Source organism: Oreochromis niloticus, linkage group LG20 (assembly GCF_001858045.2).
Source record: "Oreochromis niloticus isolate F11D_XX linkage group LG20, O_niloticus_UMD_NMBU, whole genome shotgun sequence".
NCBI lineage: Eukaryota > Metazoa > Chordata > Actinopteri > Cichliformes > Cichlidae > Oreochromis > Oreochromis niloticus.
In genome coordinates this window covers 30366112-30386117 of record NC_031984.2, presented here as the reverse complement: position 1 = coordinate 30386117, position 20006 = coordinate 30366112, and the positions used below count along the sequence as shown (strand labels likewise).

Genomic DNA, 20006 nt, shown 5'->3' with positions numbered 1-20006 from the left:
AGTATCACAAAAATACGCAAACATGTTGCTTGCATTGCACAGTGTGCTGTCAGAGGAGAGATTTACTAGTTGAGAGCTGACAGCGATTTCATGTAATCATTACTTAAAGAGTTGGCTATGTGCATATGTATGAACTGTCAGGAGTGTAGCTCAAGTTACTGATTGAAAAACTGATTGAATTCCCTGAAATATTTGGATGTCTGATCTCTGAAGTCCACAGTTGTCTCATACAAAACAGCATTAAATACTCAACAGAAACAGTATTTGCTTTTTGTAGTTCTTGTTATAATTTGAATCTCACATCCCGTTCGCCAATATGAAGTGGGCAGGGTTTACGCTCTGTATTGCAATCGATTTCCAGATAGAAATCAATATTTCAGGTTCACCACTGAGGACCTGTCATGTCATCTGGTTTTTGTTTTTTATATATATGTATAGTCCTCATTTCCTGACACATAGGATGATCACAGTGCACAACGCAGACTTAAGGTTTCATATTGTATTGCTTGAAATGAGTAGCTGTGCCCATAAACTCACCAGGTAAAGTGTTTACTGAGGTCACGGCAGATGGCTGTTTCCTGAGACTTTCATTGAGACTTAGCAATTATGTGACGTTAACTTGTCTGCCATTTTGGATGTGTCACACTGTACGCTCAAGGCTCCACTCATAGAGGCTTAGAGACAAGTCCACAATGATCTGGCAACCACTGAAAGGAAAACGTGTATTCCCAACCAGTTGATTCAAACTTTCTCGGAACTGTTTTGATTGCTAGCAGATTTCCAAAGTTGTCTGTAGTTTGCATGGAAGATGCCGTCTTGTCTGCAAATATGCACCAAGGAATATCCTTAACCTTGAAAGGGTGGATTCTCCACCTCTGGTTTGCATTGCACTGTTTCAGGTTTTCCTACAGCTTGGCTAGTATATGGCGTGTTTTTGCAGACAAGTTGGGGTCTTCAATACAAACTACACTTGATGGCAGCAATCTGCTAGCAGCCCAAGCATGAGAAGCTTCTATAGGAGTGAAATCTTTTCAAGGAAGTTAGAGCAATGAGCTAACTTTAATATGTTAAGTAAGAATTTTAATTGAACTCTTTTCACCTTCTATCAGATTATCACAGCTCTGGAAGAGGACTGCACTGCCCAGAAGATGCAGCTTGGATACAGGCTCCAACAGATAGCAGCTGCCGTTGAAAACAAGGTTACAGACCTATGATTTCCAGGGCTGGGATAGACAAACTTTTCTTAACATCTCCTTGGAAAACAAAACAAGAAGAAAACGTTTTTTTCCCTAAGAAAAAGGACTATTTGGTCACATACTGTGATTCTGCTGTCATTTTGACAGACTAATTGTTAGTGAGGTGAGAGATGCTCATTGACACTGACCATGTTTCTTGTGCTGAATCGGTGTGTACACTTACACTCCTCTTTTGTCTCATTTTGGGAGCAAAAAGAGTGCCACATCGCTGAGGAGGGGAAAAAACTGAGAAAATGTGAAACCGAGCACATCAAAACAAAGGAATTTCTTCTGAACCTTGGATTTCTGATGTTTAAGTCACCTAAAGGGAAATTAATAACAAAACGAACGAGATCATTTTGGGTGTTTTTCTCTTTCTCGATGGACATTTTTCAGAGTAACTGCACAGAACATTCCTGCCCTGAGTTTAAAGGTAGATTTGTTGGGGAAAAAAGAAAATCTAAGTGTGCTGGAGACAAAACAAAGTGGCAAAAGGGAAAAGGAGGATTTGACCTTTAAACACCAACAGCTTTGGAGTTTTCTACCATGTTTTCTCAAAGTCTTACAAATTGATAATGACACTGTCAGTGGTCTAAGTTACCACTTATTGAATCTGAAGTATGTTTTCATTCTGTTTTTACCTTCCTGAGATCAACCTTCCAAGTCTTACTCTGTTGTCGTGTTCAGTTAGCTGTTATTGGATGGGTTCCCTGGGTATATTTCATTTTTTTAAACTCGTCATTACCAGTTCTTTTACTGTAATTTGTAGCTGCTGCCTAATTTAGTTTAAATCTCAGACTAATGTTTTATAAAAGCTCTCAATCTGCTTTTTTTAAAGATAACCTACAGCTTGGGGAATTTTCTTTTTCAGGTAACGTTTCACAAATTTTGTTTCATTTTGCAATCTTTGCTTTTATTTGCAGACGCAAAGCAGTTTGACAAAGACATTTGTAGCTGACTTAAGAACAATCCGTCCGAAAGTCAAATCTTCTCCACAAGTTAAACTACATGCAGACAAAATCCATAAGAGATCAAACCTGAACTTAACTAATAAAAGCAAAAATATTAAAAATAAAATGCACAAAAGAACTGAAGAACATTTTTAGAAATGTCAAATACTGGGGTCATTTACTTTTGAAACAAAAAAAATAAAATAAAATGTAGAATAAACTAAATGAATTCTTGATTTGTACACTAAACTATGATGAATTAATTTTCCATTTAAAGTCATCCTGCATAGATCAGCTGATTGTTGCGTCTGCCGTTCCAAACACGTTGCCAACCCTTACAGAGTGCCCTCGGTAAGGGTTACATCGATACACTGTCACCACATAAAATAGTTGAATGGTGTTTCTCCCGTCTCTGTTTTACTTACTTTTTAATTTTCATTTATTGGCCGTTATAAATCCTGACACCAACAGATCTGTAAATAGCTGATATTGGCTAATGACATCGGCCCGCTCATAAATTGGTCAGGCTCTACTTTATATATATTTTCATAAAGACCTGTTTTCTCTTCTCTGTGGTCACATGACCACTGCTTAAATTCAGTGTTTCAGGAAAAATATGTGTTTGCTGAATCTTTTTACATTGAGCAAGCAGCTGTTTCCTAAGGTCGTTTAATTAGCATTTCTGTTTTGGTGTCGGTGTACGTGTCATTTTTATTTTCCTTTACAAAAAGGGGAAAAAGCTCATCTCTGAGATTTATATCACACATTGTAATTGCCTAACAAAGGTGCCTGTTGCTCTGCCGCGCCTCATGTGAGAATCCTTTTATTTTCCCAGTTTAATTTATTGTTTATTTATTTTATTGCATATGTTGTTGGATTTTTCCTTACAGATCTATGAAACATTTATTCCCGTCACATTCAGATGTTTTTGTTTTTCTTTTGTACATCGAGTTGGATTTGAGGAGTTTCAAACTTCAAACTCAAATCCAGTTGTCCTCAGATGCTGATTATTTTTGAACATTTTGGACCCATTTTAAATGTTTCAAGCAGTTATCTTGTAAATTAAAAAAACAAACAGGATTTTTTGTTTTTACCATGCGCATTGGTGTTGCTTGTGTAAGCAAAGCTCAGTTCTGATGTTTGTTCTGTACATACTTTTCCTAAGTAATCATGACTTTAGCGTTCTCTAACCAACAGATAGGATGAACCTAACAACAGTTTAATGTGATGCAATAAACAGGTCCAGATGTTAACAGAAGTCTCATTTTTTTGCATTATTAAATTTGTGTGTAAATATGTTCTGAACATGAGTGAATTTTGAGTTCTTTTGAAAGAAAGAGGATCTTGATGTGTTTTCTGGAGCAAATATGGTTCACTTGTACAGTTCAGTTTAATTCATGTCTAGTTCATTTTCACTACAAGGTGCCTTTTTATAATTTGAGGTAAGGATCCTAAAATATTTCAAAAGTTTTAGTATATGTGATTCTCTCCTCAGTAAAACACTGTAACTGAACACTCATCTATCCAGACGCTAGTGAGCCAGCACAATATATATAGCCACTGTTTTTTTTTTTTTGTTTCTTTTGTTTTTTACTATGACATTTAAAGATGGTTATCACACTAACACATACTTTAACTAACACAATTCATATTTACTGAAGAGCAGCTGAGGTTAACAAGTTTTTATCTGCTGTTTAGTGTTAGTTAACATGACAAATAAAATACTAGAATTTCGCTGACTTGGATTGTCATTTATCAGACAATTCCAGTAAAATGCTCAAAAAGGGCACTAACAACACAAATACAATCAACAGGTTCAGCTTATCAGATTGATTTGGTGAAAGTAACATCAGCATGAATGCTGCAGACGCCTGTTGGTGCACTTTTTACGTGAAACGGCCTACCCCAAACACCCCTAAGCCTCAACATACAGAGAAATGAGCTACAGAAAAATATAGAGAGAAATGCAATTGTTACAAAGAGATTAATTAGCAATAAAGACGTGTAAACTACAGTTACACATTTCAATATGGGGCAGGCTGCAGGGACTGACTGGCTGTTGGGGAAACAGCAGGTTTTAGTAGTGAAGTGTTAAGTTCCACTTTTAGTCCCACACACTGTCCTCACCAAGTGTGTGGTAAACACTTGGGTCCGTGTCTAGTACTCATGCAGTATTGTAGCAGAGAATACTCAGGTCTCAGCCAACATGTCACAGTCCCATTTCCATTGCAAGATGAGCTATTTCTAGAATATGAGCGTTAAAACCTGGATGGATCCAGCTCACAGATCCAGTTCAGTTATTGTCACTGCTATTAGTGAGATCGGTTACTTTATCTGTCTAAATGTTAAACAGGTGGCAGCCACAGGCCTTTGTTGGGAAGCTGAGTGTATCAAACACAGTGTTATCATAGACTCAACAATGTACAGAATGTATTTCACTTTCAGTGTTATTGACTGGACCCGTTTTTGTTTTGTTTTTGTTTTTTTTAAACAGCATCCCTTCAGCCCTGTGACAAGTCCCTGGTTCTTGATAGCGATTAGTGCAGTAGCTGAGTGTCAGCTCGTATATTAACTGCTTCCTGTCATCAGTAATCCAGGATAGAGACTCCATATTTAGACGTCTGTAAATCTACGAGTATCAGCACCTGTCACACATAGCTGGTAATGCCACACCATGCTTCACACAGAGATAGCAGCAATCAGTGTGATTGCTCAGATTGTCAGTAAAACTACTAAGTATTTCTATACTTAAGCTGCCAGTCAGTGTGGTGTTTTCTTGTGGCAGGCGGGCGATGAAACGTAGTCACCCCTGAAGATATTTAATGTGTGCGTTATTTGTATATGCTTCAAGTTGTAAACCGAAGACAGGCTGGCTGATTGTGGTCATAGCAAAAAACAGAGCAGGTCACAGTTCAGTCTGTGGTGGGCAGGGGGCTCAAACGCATGAGTTAGTATGTATACTTTAAGGAAAACGTTTGTTGCATTATCTCTTTTCTTACCTATTTATTTATCCCCTACTAACCCAATGATCTAAATTTGTGCAGGTGCTATTTTGATTTCTCTCCACACACACAGACACACACCGATTGCTCCTGTGGGAAGTGTGTTATTACAGCTCAGTGAAACTGGAGAATGGTAACAGCCAGCACAGGCTTTTAGGCTTAAGATTGGACCAACATTAGAGAGTAATACCAGGACATGAGAGGATGGGCTGGAAAACAAGAATGGACACCTGCTCGCTCCGACGCTGTGCAACAAAACAGCCTAGTGAGAACTTTAAAGAAGCTCTGGCTTGAGCTTTGTTTGTTCTGCAGTCCAACCAGGCTTGGAATATGTTTCAAGAGATCAGTATAACAGCCTATATTTGTAAAAGTACTCAGTAGGCTTAATCTTACATTCTGAACCTGTGAATCTCTACATGGGCTCCATGGTCTTCTGAGCGTTTGGTGGCCTGAGCTGGAAAGCAGTGCAGATGGAGTTTGTTGTTTTGGACCAGAACTGGTAGAACAAGTGTTTAGAAGATTTTGAGTTTTGGCTTGAATGTTTACAGTGTTACCTACTATTCTCTAGCAATTGATTTACTATTTGCACTATAATTTTTTTTAAACAGACACATATTGTGTCAGCACATAACAAACACCTTAGCAAAGTTCACATCTTTTGGCACCTACTAGCAGCCTTTTGCAAAAACATATAATTTGTTCCCATTACTTTAGTTACAATCTTTGGAATCTATGAAAAATGCCAAAGATAACAGCTTGACAGACTTAAAATAGCATTTTTGCACCAAAAATACTATTAACTGTTCTTACTAGCTATTACCTGAAAACCATGTCGGCATGGTGTGCAGCCTCCATCCATTCACTTCCGCTTATCCTTTTTCAGGGTCGCGGGGGGGCTGGAGCCTATTCCAGCTGTCTTGGGGTGAGAGGCAGCGTACACCCTGGGCAGGTTACCAGTCTGTCGCAGGGCTGACACATAGACACCCATTTGATCTCAAATGCACGCCTATGGATAATTTAGTTTCCAATTAACCTTTCCCCACTAACTGCATGTCTTTGGACTGTGGGAGGAAGCCAGAGTACACGGGGAGAACATGCAAACTCCACACATAAAGCCCCCGGCCTGATGGTGGAATTGAACTCAGGACTATGAGGCAACAGTGCTAACCACCATGCTGCCGTGTGCAGCCTGTCCTTAAAAAAGAGAACTGAGGAAACTAGACAAGTGGAGGACAAAGAAGTCTCAGGCCTAAAAACGATCTACAGCAGATGAAAGGTATCTGAAAGTTATGCCCTTTAGAAAAAAGTAAAGAAAATGCTGCAAAGACAGGAGCAAAGAGAGATCTTCATCAGAAACAGTCTCAGTGAACGACTGGCTGAGACAAAAGGCTGAAGTATGATAATATCATCAGGAGGTTAGGATTGTCTGCAGTCCTGAATAAAACACGGTGGCAGCTCTGTCCTGGTTTGGAGCTGCTTTTTCATGACATCCTGTCATAAACTACGAATGCAGAAAAGTACCATTAGCAGACATCAACGTGGAATATTTTGCATTGTCATTACTATCCAGTAGAGAGAGGAAGAAATATCATCATTTATTTTCCACCTGCTGTTTGTGGGTCCACAGATACACTGAAGAAAACTGGAAAGTGAAACTATGACACTTGTCACTTGCATGAAAATTGCTGACCAGGACACAGCAGGATAACATCCACTTCAGATTATCTGCTGGAAATAGCAGGTGAATGAGGCCGGACTCACTGGGCTTTTATCTGCAGTATTGCCACATCACACCTTTGTGTCACCCAAAGCAAATGCATGCATTTTTAACACTCAGAAATCTTGTCTTCAGTAATATAAACATTCTCACAGTAAACACACTCCAGCTATAGTTTCGTGTGCTTTGCAGATGGAAAATTTCACGGAGGCGCGATGCCATCATGTGTCATCTGACTATTAACAGTTATTCACGTGAGGTCGACAGGCCTCTTGATATCTCACATCACACACACCCAACCCTCATTCCTCTGCCTTCAACACGCTTCCCTGTTTTACGAGCCAGGAGCTCCTTTGCTCCACGGCATCCACTATAAAATGCGGTGCCATGTAAGAGTGTTAACAGCATGGTGTTGGCAAGAAAAAGCAGACTCAGCCTCTGAGACGTGAAGGAGGCTGAAACATCAAGTGTACAATATATTTGTCAAGATTGTGCCAGATGCTTCTGTTAAACTTCTTCCTCAAAAGCTGAGCTCATCTGAATGTAAAATCCTCATGCAGAGAGCGCTTTAAACTGCAATCTGTTTTTAAAAAATGGGACTTTCAGCCGACCTCTGTTCTAACGACTTTATTTTAATCCTTAAGAATGTGCTGCAGGCAGGTTTAGCAGTCTGTGATCCCTGTAGCAGCTGTCATTCCCTCTCTTCCCTCACTCTCTTCGGCCTTGTGTGATGTTCGGCTCATCTTTTAGGGGCGCCTGCTCTTTTATAGCTTTCCCAGCGTGCACGAGACATCGAGGAACAGAGAGAGAGAGTTTAATCTGAGGCTGGTGACTGAAAGATGCAAGTCCTGCAGGAGAGCAGGTGAAAACCTGACAGACTGTGAGCCGAGAGCCTGCGGGGGGATTTCCATGTTTAGACCCTGCTGACTGCTGATCCCAGCCTCCTGAGAGACCAAGCAGACCCCCACCACAACCCCTTCTACCTCCAACACCTCCACCTCTCAGCTGCTTAACTAGATTCAAGTGCAGCTACTGTAATCAGGGCTACTTGCTTTTCTCCTGCGCCTACCTCTCTTCTCACTTTATGCCAAAAAATCTGAAATTTTAAGGTACTGGCAACATCTGCTGAACCGCACCATGCAGAGGAGCCCCTGCCTGCCTCATACAGAGGCTGAACAGCATCGTGTGTGAGTATAAAACTTTCTGCATTAGTATCATTATTATTATTTTGTATCTTCTTTCATGTTTTTATGCAGCCTTGCATTCTTGTGTGACCTCAAGAAAACGCAACTCAGCTCCTAAATGCTTTTTTTGGACATTATCAATAATTATTTAACGTTTGCCCCCAAATCTTTCACATTTGTTCGCGTCCAGCTCTTAAAACTCTACTGTATATGTCCCTCTGCTGAAAACAGACCTGTGATCAGTATTTCCAGACATGACGTGACTCCAACTCCTCGGGCCATCTGTGTATTGGGAGCAGCTGGCGTGCAGTGTTATCAGGTTGCACGGAGATGCTCCTAAATGAGTTACAGCTGAGTCAGAAATAGTGCAACTTCCGGTGCTGCTTGTCCACTCTCAGCTGGGCAGTGGGGCAAACCTCCACGGCAGGCTGAGTCTGTGGGAATCTCCAAAAGTAGTTCAGCTCACAGAAACTGACACGCATATGAATACACTGTTTGAATTTCTGGGTTTGTGTGTGTTTGCAGGAGTGAGGGTGGCATGTCTAACAGTTTCAAAGCTCTTGGATGCTACGAGCAGCTGGATCCCAAGGACAGTCAGGTCTCCGAGGACTCCCGAGAATACTGTTATGGTAACTCACACATGTATCCTAACTTTTATCCCGAGCCTCTCAAAGCCCTCAAAGCAGCTTGTACCAGGATGTAATTAAAGATTCTTTCAACATGCTGACTCTGTTATTCAGAGCCCGCTCCAGCTGGAAATGATGCAGTGTTTATGAGAATGAGCCGCTGTTGCAAGCTAAGTTCCTGTTGGCAGCATCATTTTGAGACATTGAGCTTCGCTGCTACAGTTTACAAATAGTTTTCGGATTTTTGCCAGAAGAGTTGTCCAAGTACGAGGAGAGGAACGCTTGGGCGGTGGATTGGACAGCTTTAAAAAGGAAACAGTTAACAGATTCTGGTTTGTTCTAAAGATGGTGGAAACAAGCTTGGATGAGTCTGTGAATATGAAATGGAAAACTGCACACCGAGCTGTTTGATAGAAATCTTAACATGTCTGATACCGGACAGAGTAAAGTCTCCTTTTAGCTTTGTCAGATTCACTACATATATTACCTGCTTGCATATTAAACACACGCCTGATATCATGTACTCTCCATTGTGCCACCATCATGTAGTGCACTCTGAGACATCTCAAGGTGATGTCTTGAGAGCCTTTGTCAACCCCTGAATAATCTGTCATGTTTATCAAACTCTTCCTCTCTATCAACCCCTCTGTCCACATTATATAAAAGAAACAGTGACTTCAGTAGTCCAGTTCACTTCAGTAGTTGCCCTTTTACAGATACTTTGACCAAGTCACCAATCCATCACAATTTGGCCTTTTGCCAAAGTAGCTGAGGTCTTCTTGCATATTTCTCTTCACTCCATTGCCCATTCATAGAAGATATATGCATATAAAAGATGGCTATAGTGCCTGAGACCTAACCCTTTGATTATGGTCTCCTCAGTTTGATGTCTCAATGTTAGCAGTTGTTAGCTTGCTACAATAAGCTTCAGTCATAAACCATATGGGTGCAATATAGAGACAGATAAATGTGAATTAGTGCTAAGAAACAGACTAATAAAAGACTAAAGTCTAACTAACTGAAGCTCATGCAGTGTAGGTAAGACTTGGTAGGCCGCAAGAACCATTTTTGTATTAGTAAACCTACATTTTAATGTTGTTCAGTTGAACATTTTAACATGAAGGTTTGCTATGATTGACTTGCTTTTGGGGTCGGCCTCAAGCGAACATTAGAGTGTGTTTAGCATTGGCTTTGATTTTCAGATCAGGAAGTTGCCGGAACTGTATTTGCCAATATTCACTGCATCTTTATAAGGTCACGGCTATAATTACCTCCATCAAGGAAGTTTTGTTTTGGTAGGGCGACACGCATGAAAATGCTGCAAACACAATAACTCAAAAGGTTTGTAGGGGTGTATATTGGGGTCATGTTAACAATCCGTTAAAGTTTGCCTTTTATCCACCAAGATGATGAAAAGTGAATATATACAACAACAAAAAACACTATTGCTTTAAAACTGCCAGGAGAGAGAGCTGCCTTGGTGGAGGTTTGTGCTCTTGGAGTGCTTCTTGTAGATTTAATGTTTCAGGCTCCATTTACTGAAATGCAGCAGTTTGAAAAGGAGATTTTGACTTTGGGCTCAACTTTTTACAGGTCAAGAAGAAGGCATCTTCAGACACAATTAGAACTAGACAGCCTATGTATAAGAAGAGCAAACCACAAAGACTGAGAATATAAGATTACACACCTACTGTATTGTGAGTTGACTATAATGTGAACATTTATTTAAGTTTCATCCCTAAGGTGAGCCTTTTCCCCCATAAAGACAACATTAGACGATCTCCACTGTACCCTTATTGACAAATTCTGACACAATAAAGATCTGGTTTGACAGACATTAGAATAGTTTCTGGGCTTTTCCAAGGGTAGCTACATAGGTAGAGACCACTCTTGCTAACTTCTGATGTAAACACAGTCATTTTATTCTATTAGCAGCCTGAATTATGACAGAAACTGCTTAGCTCAGAAAACAGCTTTGAGGGTTACTCCTATTTGGCTTTTGAGGGATAAAAAAGTCAAAGACGATCATAAGAATTCATGCATATTTTTGCTTGTGTGAATCCAAAGAGTGGCTTCTCATAAGCCTCATAGCTGCACTAAGCCTGTGTGCCTGTCTCATTATGCGTTGCTTTAATGCGCAGTATCTAGTTGCCAATTTGCCGGTCTGACCTTGGTCTTCGCTTCTTACCTGCCAGCTGTGCAAGTCTTTGTGTGTACCTCATATATCCTCTGCTGCGTATGTGATACCACCGGTGCCTGACACAGTAATAAATCATAGGCTGGTGTATCTCATGCTTAAATTTAATAGACGCAGAAATTCGGTTTCAAGAGTCCTGACAATGTCCAACGACTGTGTGTCATGCATGCTGAAAGAGAAGCGATATAGGCGTATGCCTCGCCATTTTTCTTTGTCCCACTAGCAGATCTGAATGTATTACTCACTAACAGACATGTTATAGCTTATAGGAAGTTGTAATGCCAGAAATGGCTTTAGCGGCTATATTTTTAGTCGTCTTTGAAAGCTCTCTAAACAGCAGATGGAAAATGCTTAGCGAATGATAACAAGGTTTCAGATGGCAGGTCATACAGAGAGGTGCCTAATCACTGAAACTTAGAATAAATTCAACCATATAAGCAGTTCAACTAGAAATGGGACTTTGTTCATTCATGTCATTCTACTCTTATCCCCCCCAGGTGGGTACCACCCCATCCAGATAGGGGACACCTTCAACAGAAGATACCAGGTGGTGTCCAAACTCGGCTGGGGTTATTTCTCCACTGTATGGCTCTGCCAGGACCTCAAGTAGGTTCATTTTAAGACTGTGTTATATGATCAGGGTGGAAGCAGTGGAGACATTTTATCTTATTAGGCATCATATAATAATATAATAAAAACTGGATTAAACAAATATTTAGTTTGAGTCTTTTACTTTGTCCAGTAACCAGTATGCAGATCTGAGCTGGTGTCTGTGTTGGCAGGCTTGATCGGCGTGTTGCTGTGAAGGTGTTGAAGAGTGGGGCTGGCTTTACCCAGGCCGGAGAGGATGAACTGGCTCTCCTGCGATGTGTTAGTGACCATATGCTTGTGTATCTCCTCTCTAAGCGCTCTGTCTGTCACATATTTTTCTCTGTCATATCTTTGGAGCATCACTCTCTGCCAATCTTTTAGTAAAGGACAAATCATCCCCTCCCTCTTTAAAAAAACAACAACTCTTCTTGCTCTTCTTCCTCTGTTTTCATCCTATTGTCTCCTCTTTTTCAACAGGCCAGTGGTTCTGTGGGCCGTCACCCTTTTGGCCAAACGATTGTTCGACTGCTAGATGAGTTTATGCTGGTTGGGGTCAATGGGGTACGTATCCTTTTTGGAGATGGGATTTCTTGGGTGCATATTCCAGAATCCTTTGAGCTGTTCCATTACATCATTGAAACAGTCAATATCAAAGTATTAAAATGTGAACATGTTGTAGTGGATGTAGTTTTTGCAGCAAAGTGGTTTGGGAAACTGACCTTAATGTATGGTGGTTAGACATTTGCCTGGTGCTGGAGCTGCTGGGGCCTGACCTGAGGAGCTTGCAGCTCTGCTTTGGGAATCCAGGACTGTTGCAGCCTTGGGTCAAACAAATACTTATCCAGGTAAGACAAAGCAGACCGGAAAACTCAGGCACCAGAAATCAAGTTCATACAAGGTGTGTTTAATTTAAACTGCACCTCTTTGTTCAAAATTTGTGGGATAATTTTCTAACCAATAAGTTTTTGTACAGTTTCCCATTTGGGGAAATTTGGGGTAATCATTTCTGAACAAACAGTTACCGACCTTGATCTTAATGAGATCTCTAAAAGTTTCAATCTGGTTTTAAATCACTACACAGCACTGAGACAGCATGTTTAAGGGTTTTTAATGATATTCTTTTAACTCTGGTTTCTGGCAGCCCTGCCCTCTTGTTGTTGGACCCGACAGCAGCCTTTGACACGTTGACCATGATATCCTGCTATCACGGCTGGAATCATGTGCTGGCCTAAAAGGGTCTGCTCTTCAGTGGTTTCAGTCCTACTTATCTGGAAGGGCTTTTTATAGCAACATGGGCCCCCACAGCTCCAAAATAGCCTCTCATAATTATGGTGTACCTCAAGGCTCTATTTAGGGCCCTGCCTTGTTTGCACTGTAGTCTTGTTTGCCACTGGGGTCTATTTTCTCATAGTACAACCTTTCATTTCACTGTTTTACAGATGACTTGCAGATCTATCTGCCTTTAAATGTAGGGACTCACTCACTTCAGCTATTATTACTTTGCCTTGATGACGTTAAACAGTGGATGTCCTTACATTTTTTAAAAGTAAATGAAAACAAAAGAGAAGTTGTGATTTTTGGCAACTTCATTAATAAAAACATCCTGTGTTTAATAAACACACTTCCTGTTCCTTACAGGATCCAATTTAACACTTTTTCTTTTTAAATTACTAAACAGCTGATTCTCTTCTTTCCTGTCTGAGCTCCTATTTATTTATGCTCCAGAAAGAACCGTGAGTCTTTCTCTACCTCTTAATATTAGATCTGCACAAACGCTTGAACTTTTAAAATTGTTACTGAAGACACATTTTTATGGTCTGGCTTTTAACACATGTTGACCTAAACATTTTGGTTTTAATGGCTTTTGTTGTTGTTTTTGTTGTTTTTATTGACTTTTATTGATTTTATTTATTGATTGATTTATTTTATATTTTCTCTTCTATATTATACTGCATCACTGTTGTGCATTTTATTTACTTTAGTGGCATTTTACATTGTTAAGCACTTTGTGCAGCATGGACTGTTGGTAATGTGCTATATAAATAAACTTGCCTTGACAGTGGAGATGAAGAACTCCCTTTTAACAGGAAGAGACATCCAGTAGTATGAGACTAAAAAACTGTATCGGACTATCAAAAACAGATCAAATGTGATACATCTTGTTATTAAACTTGTAGGTGTTGGTAGGTAGAAACTTCACACAGAGCCATGCAAGCTTCCCCTCACTTTCCTGTATTAGTGCTATGCTATTCCAGGCTAATCTTTCTGGCTATATTTTAGTCATTTATAACATTAATCCCCCTAGGAAAGGAGCAGGAAAGGAAAGGAAACAACATCAGATCTGTGTATTTTTCCGTAGGTCCTGCAGGGCCTGGACTACCTTCACTCTCAGTGTAAAATCATCCACACAGACATCAAGCCAGAAAACATCCTTGTGTGTCTGGAAGAGCAGTCCCACAAAGCACCAGCAGGTGGCAGCAGCTCCTCCTCGATACAGACTGGGAAGGAAGCCAGTTCACCAGGCACGTTTTATTTTGTCCTTCATTGCTACAGATGCTTGAGAGTGTTTAAGAGTTTCAGTAATAAAAAGGTTCAACGCCAGATATTTTTATTTCTGATGGGCCGTATAGGCAACCATGCAGCTGTAAATACATAAATAAATATTTGCTTCAGTATTTGTGGTGTTTGTTTTTGTGCTAGAAAAAAAATAATGAAACTAATTCAACATGAAATCAAGCAAATACATGAACCATGCCACCCCAGCTATTAGAGCTGGACAAAAACAGCTGTGTACTATTTAATTTTAATATAAAATGTTTTTCTTAGAAATCCAAATTCATTATTATTATTATTATTATTAATAATAATGTTTTGTTTTTTTTTCTCTCAGAATGGAGGCAGGTAAACCCGTACAGCTTAAAGGAAATTGCAGTGAAGATTGCTGACTTGGGGAGCTCCTGCTGGGTGGTTAGTATTTACACTTGCTACACTTATAAAACTTTTGGTTTAACATATTTTATTAGTGTATTATTAAATTGTATAAAGGGTCAGCCACTTTATATTTTTGTCATCAGAAGTTTGCAACATCAGCCTGAAAGGCGACAATATTAAATGTCAACATTCTGTTCCAAAATGCTCTCTGCTGCCTCCAAGTGGACAAAACTATTGATCACATTTAATTATCTTAATAGCTAAAGTATTGAAGTGGTTCCCTTAAAAAGCACTATAAATCCTCCAAAGCAAAGAGAAAGTGAGATTTTGTATTGTACCTCCACACTCAAAGTAAGAACTCGAGCCAGATTTGGAAGAAAAGGGCAAAGGGCTGTAGCTCAGGTGGTAGAGCAGATCATCCACTGATCGGAAGGTTGGTGGTTCGATTCCTGGCTTCCCCTAGTCTACATACCAAATATCCTTGGGCAAGATACTAACCCCAAATTGCTCTCCGATGCATCCATCGGAGTATGAATGTGTGTGAATGTTAGCTAGAAAGATGTGCTTGTGCGAATGGGTGTGAATGGGTGAATGCACAAGTTGTGTGAAGCGCTTTGAGTGCTCAGATGAGTAGAAAAAGCGCTATATAAGAACCAGTCCATTTACCATTTAGTTTATTGCAAGATGTTTAAACATGATGCTTCAACTCTGCTGAGAAGCCACACTGTAGAACACAAGTGACAAAGAAAATAAAACAACGAGAAAAGGAATAAAGAGGAATCGATCTTTCTCTGTCTCTGACACATGCACACGCGCACACACACCAAATCACCTTTAAAACCTTGTCTGTCATCACCAGTACAAACATTTCTGTGAGGAGATCCAGACCCGACAGTATCGCTCACTAGAGGTTTTGCTGGGATCTGAGTACGGCCCACCTGCTGACATCTGGAGTGTCGCATGCATGGTGAGAGACAAACCAAACTAATGTGATGTTCACACTTTGGAATATTTAATGCCATAATGTTATGTTTATATAGCATTCCATCAAATAGGAATTAAAGTAATTTTGCACACTTCATAGCTAAAGCTATGCTACCCTGTAGCTAAATAACCTATAGTGAAACCTTTCTGATAAAAAGCTATCTGTGCATTCTGACTTATTCTGTGCGTCACCTCTAAATGTTCTCCTGAATTCTCTCAGGCCTTTGAGTTGGTCACTGGAGACTCACTGTTTGAGCCCAGAGCCAGTGAGTCCATTTCCCTGGAGGAAGGTGTGTTCAGATGGCTGTGTGACGAGCACTGACACGGGATTAAGTGAGATTACATCGTGCTTTCATTGTAATTAGGATACTAATGCATTCTGTGCCATGCTTGTATGTGTTTATCCACCTTAGATCATATTGGCCAGATAATGGAGCTGCTTGGCAAAATCCCAGCCGCTGTTGCCTTGTCGGGTAAATACTCTGCCGAGTACTTCAGCTGCAGAGGTGAGCGTCTGCCTTCACTTCCAGATGAAGTCTTTCCTCCTTTGTTAATATGGAGTTATTGCTGCCAGTGAGCTGCTCGTCAGTTGTAACAGTTTATGGCTTTCATCCAGGTGACCTGCGTCGTGTCGGTCCGCTGAGGTTCTGGAGCCTCTATGAGGTTTTGGTGGAGAAATACCACTTCCTGTTGGAGGAGGCCTCTGGGTTCTCTGACTTCCTACTTTCCATGTTGAATTATCACCCAGAGAAGAGGGCCACTGCTGCACAGTGTCTTCGCCACCCTTGGTTGACTTCCTGTTAGCTTCTTGTTAGGCCTCTGCAGCCCTTATAGTCAGATGCTTTAAGTTGCTGCTAGACTTTGTTGATTTCAGGGCATCTTTGCGTCTTCACAGCATCTGATGGGCTTCTTATACAACACTGAAAAAAGAAGAATTTGAACTTTGCTATAAGAGCCCGACATTGAGCTTTTTCAACTTCCTTGCGATTTTTTGATCAACCCTGAGAAGCTCAGCTCTGGCACTGCTAACCAGTGTGAAGTTCTCAATCTGCAACCAAGGGTGGAGTTTTATTCTTTAGTAATTTTGAATATGATTTTCTATCTGAGAATGACTGAAACTGTAATCATTTGTTGATCTTTTACAGTGCATGTGCTCTGTTAGTTTAAGTTTTGTACAGTAAAGTGAAGCACTTTAAAGAATAAAGTGACGTTAGAAGGAGTGCGAATCCAAGTCAAGACTATTTTTTGTTGTTGTTTGTTTTACATGGGTTACACAGACCTGGGGGATGGTCAAAGGTTATATGCAATCTGTTGCAAAGCTCTGTAGGGTGAAAATCCCAGATCAGAGAAAGAGATCGTCATTGAAATACACTCATGTTGAGCGGAATAACTGGAAAAGATCATGCTAAACCAGAGTGTTGGATTATTGTCAAGGAGAGCACAGGAAAAAAAGGCACAGAAAGCCACACATTTTAACAACTTGACCTTATTCCCCGTAACCACAGGCATCAAATAATAATCTGACTTGTCCACATGAAAACTAAACACAGTAACATCAGCAAAGTTGCACTGACCAGGACTCTCGTGTTAGGACTGCACAAAGTTTTAAGAGTGTATGTAATTTACATATTTGATGTTTTCATGTGAGTTCTCCTGTAGTGTTTCATCCTATCCAACTGTAGGCTCGACACTCCACCAGTGGCTTTTCTTTATAAACGACCGTGTAACCACACTCTGTCCTAATCCGGCGACACTTCTTGGGCCACGAGGTGGGTTTCATTGGGCTGCAAAGGAGAAGCAGGGAAGAGAGAGGTGCTTTCATGAGGCTACAATCATTTTAATAAATCAGTGGCCTGAAATGAGCTGAACTGGAAAAAACAATCTACTCACGCAAAGCAGTAGAAACCAAGTGCGTGACAGAAGCACTTGTCGCAACCTCTCCGGAAAGAATCTCCTGCTTTGTAGTTCTTGTCTTTGGAGGAGCAGATGCCTGCGAAAAAAATGAGAGCCACGCTGTCAGATCTATCTCATCTGACTTTACATTTCTAAGCTCTTGTCTTTAGGTGAGCAGGTATGAAACTGCTGGGTAAAAATGCACTTTTTTCCCCAGGACATCATAACTTTGCAAAGGCTATAAATGTCCGTCCTCTGGGCAGAACACATAAAGGCCCGCTGCAAGGGGTCAGGCACATTAATGGCTAAATCTGGCATCCACAGCGAGTTTCCCCAGCGTTTCTGCAGGCTGCGGGTAGCTATCCTCATGGGGTTTGTCTGTCACCTTGAGAAAGGGATCAATAAGAACGAACTGATGCACTGTGAAGCGCTCCCAGGGGAATGAATGCAAGGTCAGGATTATAAAGGACAGAGAGTTTGCGGTCAGCCAGTTTGTGTTGGTTTAACAGCCACAGCTTCCATAAATCACAAGTGTTGATTAATGTGGAAAGTAGCAGCCCCTGAGCTGGGCAGGGTAATGTGAATACATTATCTTGAACAGTGGAGGAACAGAAGTGGTTCTTACCTTTTTTGTGGTAGACTGAGGCTTCTGAGCGTCCATCGCTCAACAGAAGGATGAGGGACACGCACAAGGCAAACACCAGCACTGAAGAGTAGCTATCATTTATTGGATGTGACATTGTGAAATTTATCAAGAGAATTACCTGTTTTAAACTGCCACTTTCACTCGTTTAAATCTCGTGTGACTGTCTGGTGGAGTCCAGTGAAGTCCCTGTGGTGGCCGTGTTGATGCTGGCTAATATTTATAGTCTCACAAGTCTACTGGAGACACAGAGTGAGAGAGAAAAGAAGAGCATCTTGTGGTCTCCTGGTTTCTTTCCATCGTCCAACTTTTGTTTCAGAGTTTGAGTGTTTAGAGTTTGGCTGTGTAACCATGCGTCCCTAAATATTACCTTTGGCCATCAGCTGCTGCGTTAAGCCTGCATGGGTGAAAGTACGGGCCGGTGTTTTGACGTGACAGTTGATCAGCTCAGCGGTGGTCCTGAAACATTCCTAACCTGCCCGTTTACCATTTATTTCAATTCATCATTTATTCATTTCCTCCTGATACACGGAGGTGCTGAATAGTGAAAACCCCCCCTGCTGATACCATTAAAAAGAAAACAGCTGTTTGTGCTGACGTTGCCCCTTGTGTGAAGGGACAAATAATGAGAAAAATGCATTCTGAAACATTTTAAAAAGCTTGTGACTTCAAAAATTGCATTTCGTCTGGGGATCCAAGGTCTGGCCAGTACCATATGATGAGTTTTTAGCCCCAGATTGTTTGTACAGGACGTTTTTCCCCTTCTTTTGATTGTTTACATATGCTGCTGTTCACATAGCGTGATGTAAAGACTGCAGTATTGCCAGAAATGTATGTCACATATAACTTAAGCTGTGTGATGTCTGGGGGAAAGACCCCTTAAACATTTAAGGCAAGGATCAGAAAATTCACATATGTGAGTGTCATGTCAGAAAATGGACCAACAGAGAAACACAGTCATATCCCCCGTGTTCATTTGACACACACACACAGATGGATATGGCTTGATGTTTGACCAACCACAGGACAGCTTGTGGCGAGTTCCTTCCTTCCTGGCAGCCTCGGGCCAATAGCCAGTCAACACACCACGCTCTGACAGAAGGCAAAACAAAACAAACTACAACATCAAGGGACTAGAAAGAACTTGTGGTGTCCTAGGGCGCCACTGCTAGCTTCCACATAAACCCCTTTAGTCACACCGGAACACTCTGAGAGCTGTGGCCTGGTGAGACACCACAATAGGGTGAAATGGAGATGTTAACCCTGCTGTAGGTGTTGGCGGGATCCAATGAATTTTGGATTATACAGTCGATCTTCGTTGGTGTCCATAGCCAGCGTTGAATACACTGTAGAGATTGGAGGTCAGCTTAGCTGATAGACATACTATTGTTTATTGTTTAAATTCCATGTAGGATAGATTCAGTCCTGCCACAGATGTATAATTAAAGTGTTATGTTTAACTTTAACCACTTCTCTAACCACATCCAGCTTTTTTGTTGTGCCTTATTCCCATAAAACCTGAACCATAAATAATTTGCCAAAACCATAATTTCTTTAACCTTCACCATGACCTATTTGTCCTGCAAAGATATTTGCAAAAAAGTACCAAGTCAGAAAAATGTTGGTTTTGGACGGACTTCAGGGTAATAACAATGTTCATTGCTGGGTGCTGGGATAAGCTTTTGATCTCTGTGAACCTGCACGTAATTTGTTTCTGTATAAAATACCCACATCCAGCTGTATTTGCTGTCTCCATAATTCAGTTTGATCCTTTTGGACAGATAGCACAGTGCTTTTAGCTATGTTTTATACTGACAAATGTTTAGAAGAAGTAAACAAGGGCTCAACCTCCCTCTAACCAATTTATCTGCTTCACTGGAGACAGTTCTGGGTGATTTCTATTAAAAAAGCTCTTGAAATACCCCTGCACCACTCTTCATCCAGTGCCATTCAATTAGCCAGATGTACTGCAATGAGATGACACTGTTGCATCAGCTGGTGAAAATTTCTTCCCCCCTAGATATTCCACGATAAACTGCAAGTGGTGTTATTA

The 20006-nt window shown here is 40.7% G+C and overlaps 2 protein-coding genes across 4 annotated transcripts in view; both read left to right on the top strand.

Moving 5' to 3' along the window:
* Nucleotides 1-3490, top strand: part of plxnb1a (plexin b1a) — a 70090-nt gene extending 66600 nt beyond the window's left edge. For all 3 annotated transcript variants that reach the window (XM_013273741.3, XM_025901692.1, XM_005454073.4), the window contains one exon: nt 1110-3490. In XM_013273741.3, coding sequence (XP_013129195.1) covers nt 1110-1214 — 105 coding nt within the window. In that variant the 3' untranslated portion in view covers nt 1215-3490. The remainder of the gene's footprint in view (nt 1-1109) is intronic.
* Nucleotides 3491-7621: 4131 nt separating this feature from the next.
* On the top strand, nt 7622-16648 carry si:ch211-220i18.4 (SRSF protein kinase 3). Its single transcript, XM_003449109.4, has 12 exons — nt 7622-8091; nt 8614-8717; nt 11409-11517; nt 11694-11781; nt 11980-12067; nt 12241-12347; nt 13862-14024; nt 14393-14469; nt 15293-15400; nt 15638-15707; nt 15831-15923; nt 16034-16648. The coding sequence occupies exons 1-12, from the start codon at nt 8042-8044 to the stop codon at nt 16219-16221; spliced, it is 1245 nt and encodes a 414-aa protein (XP_003449157.1). The 5' UTR covers nt 7622-8041; the 3' UTR covers nt 16222-16648.
* The last annotated feature ends 3358 nt before the right edge of the window (nt 16649-20006 follow it).

What these genes read in the sequence shown, in the direction of transcription:
- si:ch211-220i18.4 (XM_003449109.4), top strand. Translation starts at nt 8,042, where the DNA reads ATGCAGAGGAGCCCCTGCCTGCCTCATACAGAGGCTGAACAGCATCGT. An exon ending in GAGGCTGAACAGCATCGTGT is followed by an intron (nt 8,092 to 8,613) that starts GTGAGTATAAAA and finishes GTGTGTTTGCAG; the next exon opens with GAGTGAGGGTGGCATGTCTA. An exon ending in GAAGGAAGCCAGTTCACCAG is followed by an intron (nt 14,025 to 14,392) that starts GCACGTTTTATT and finishes TTTTTCTCTCAG; the next exon opens with AATGGAGGCAGGTAAACCCG.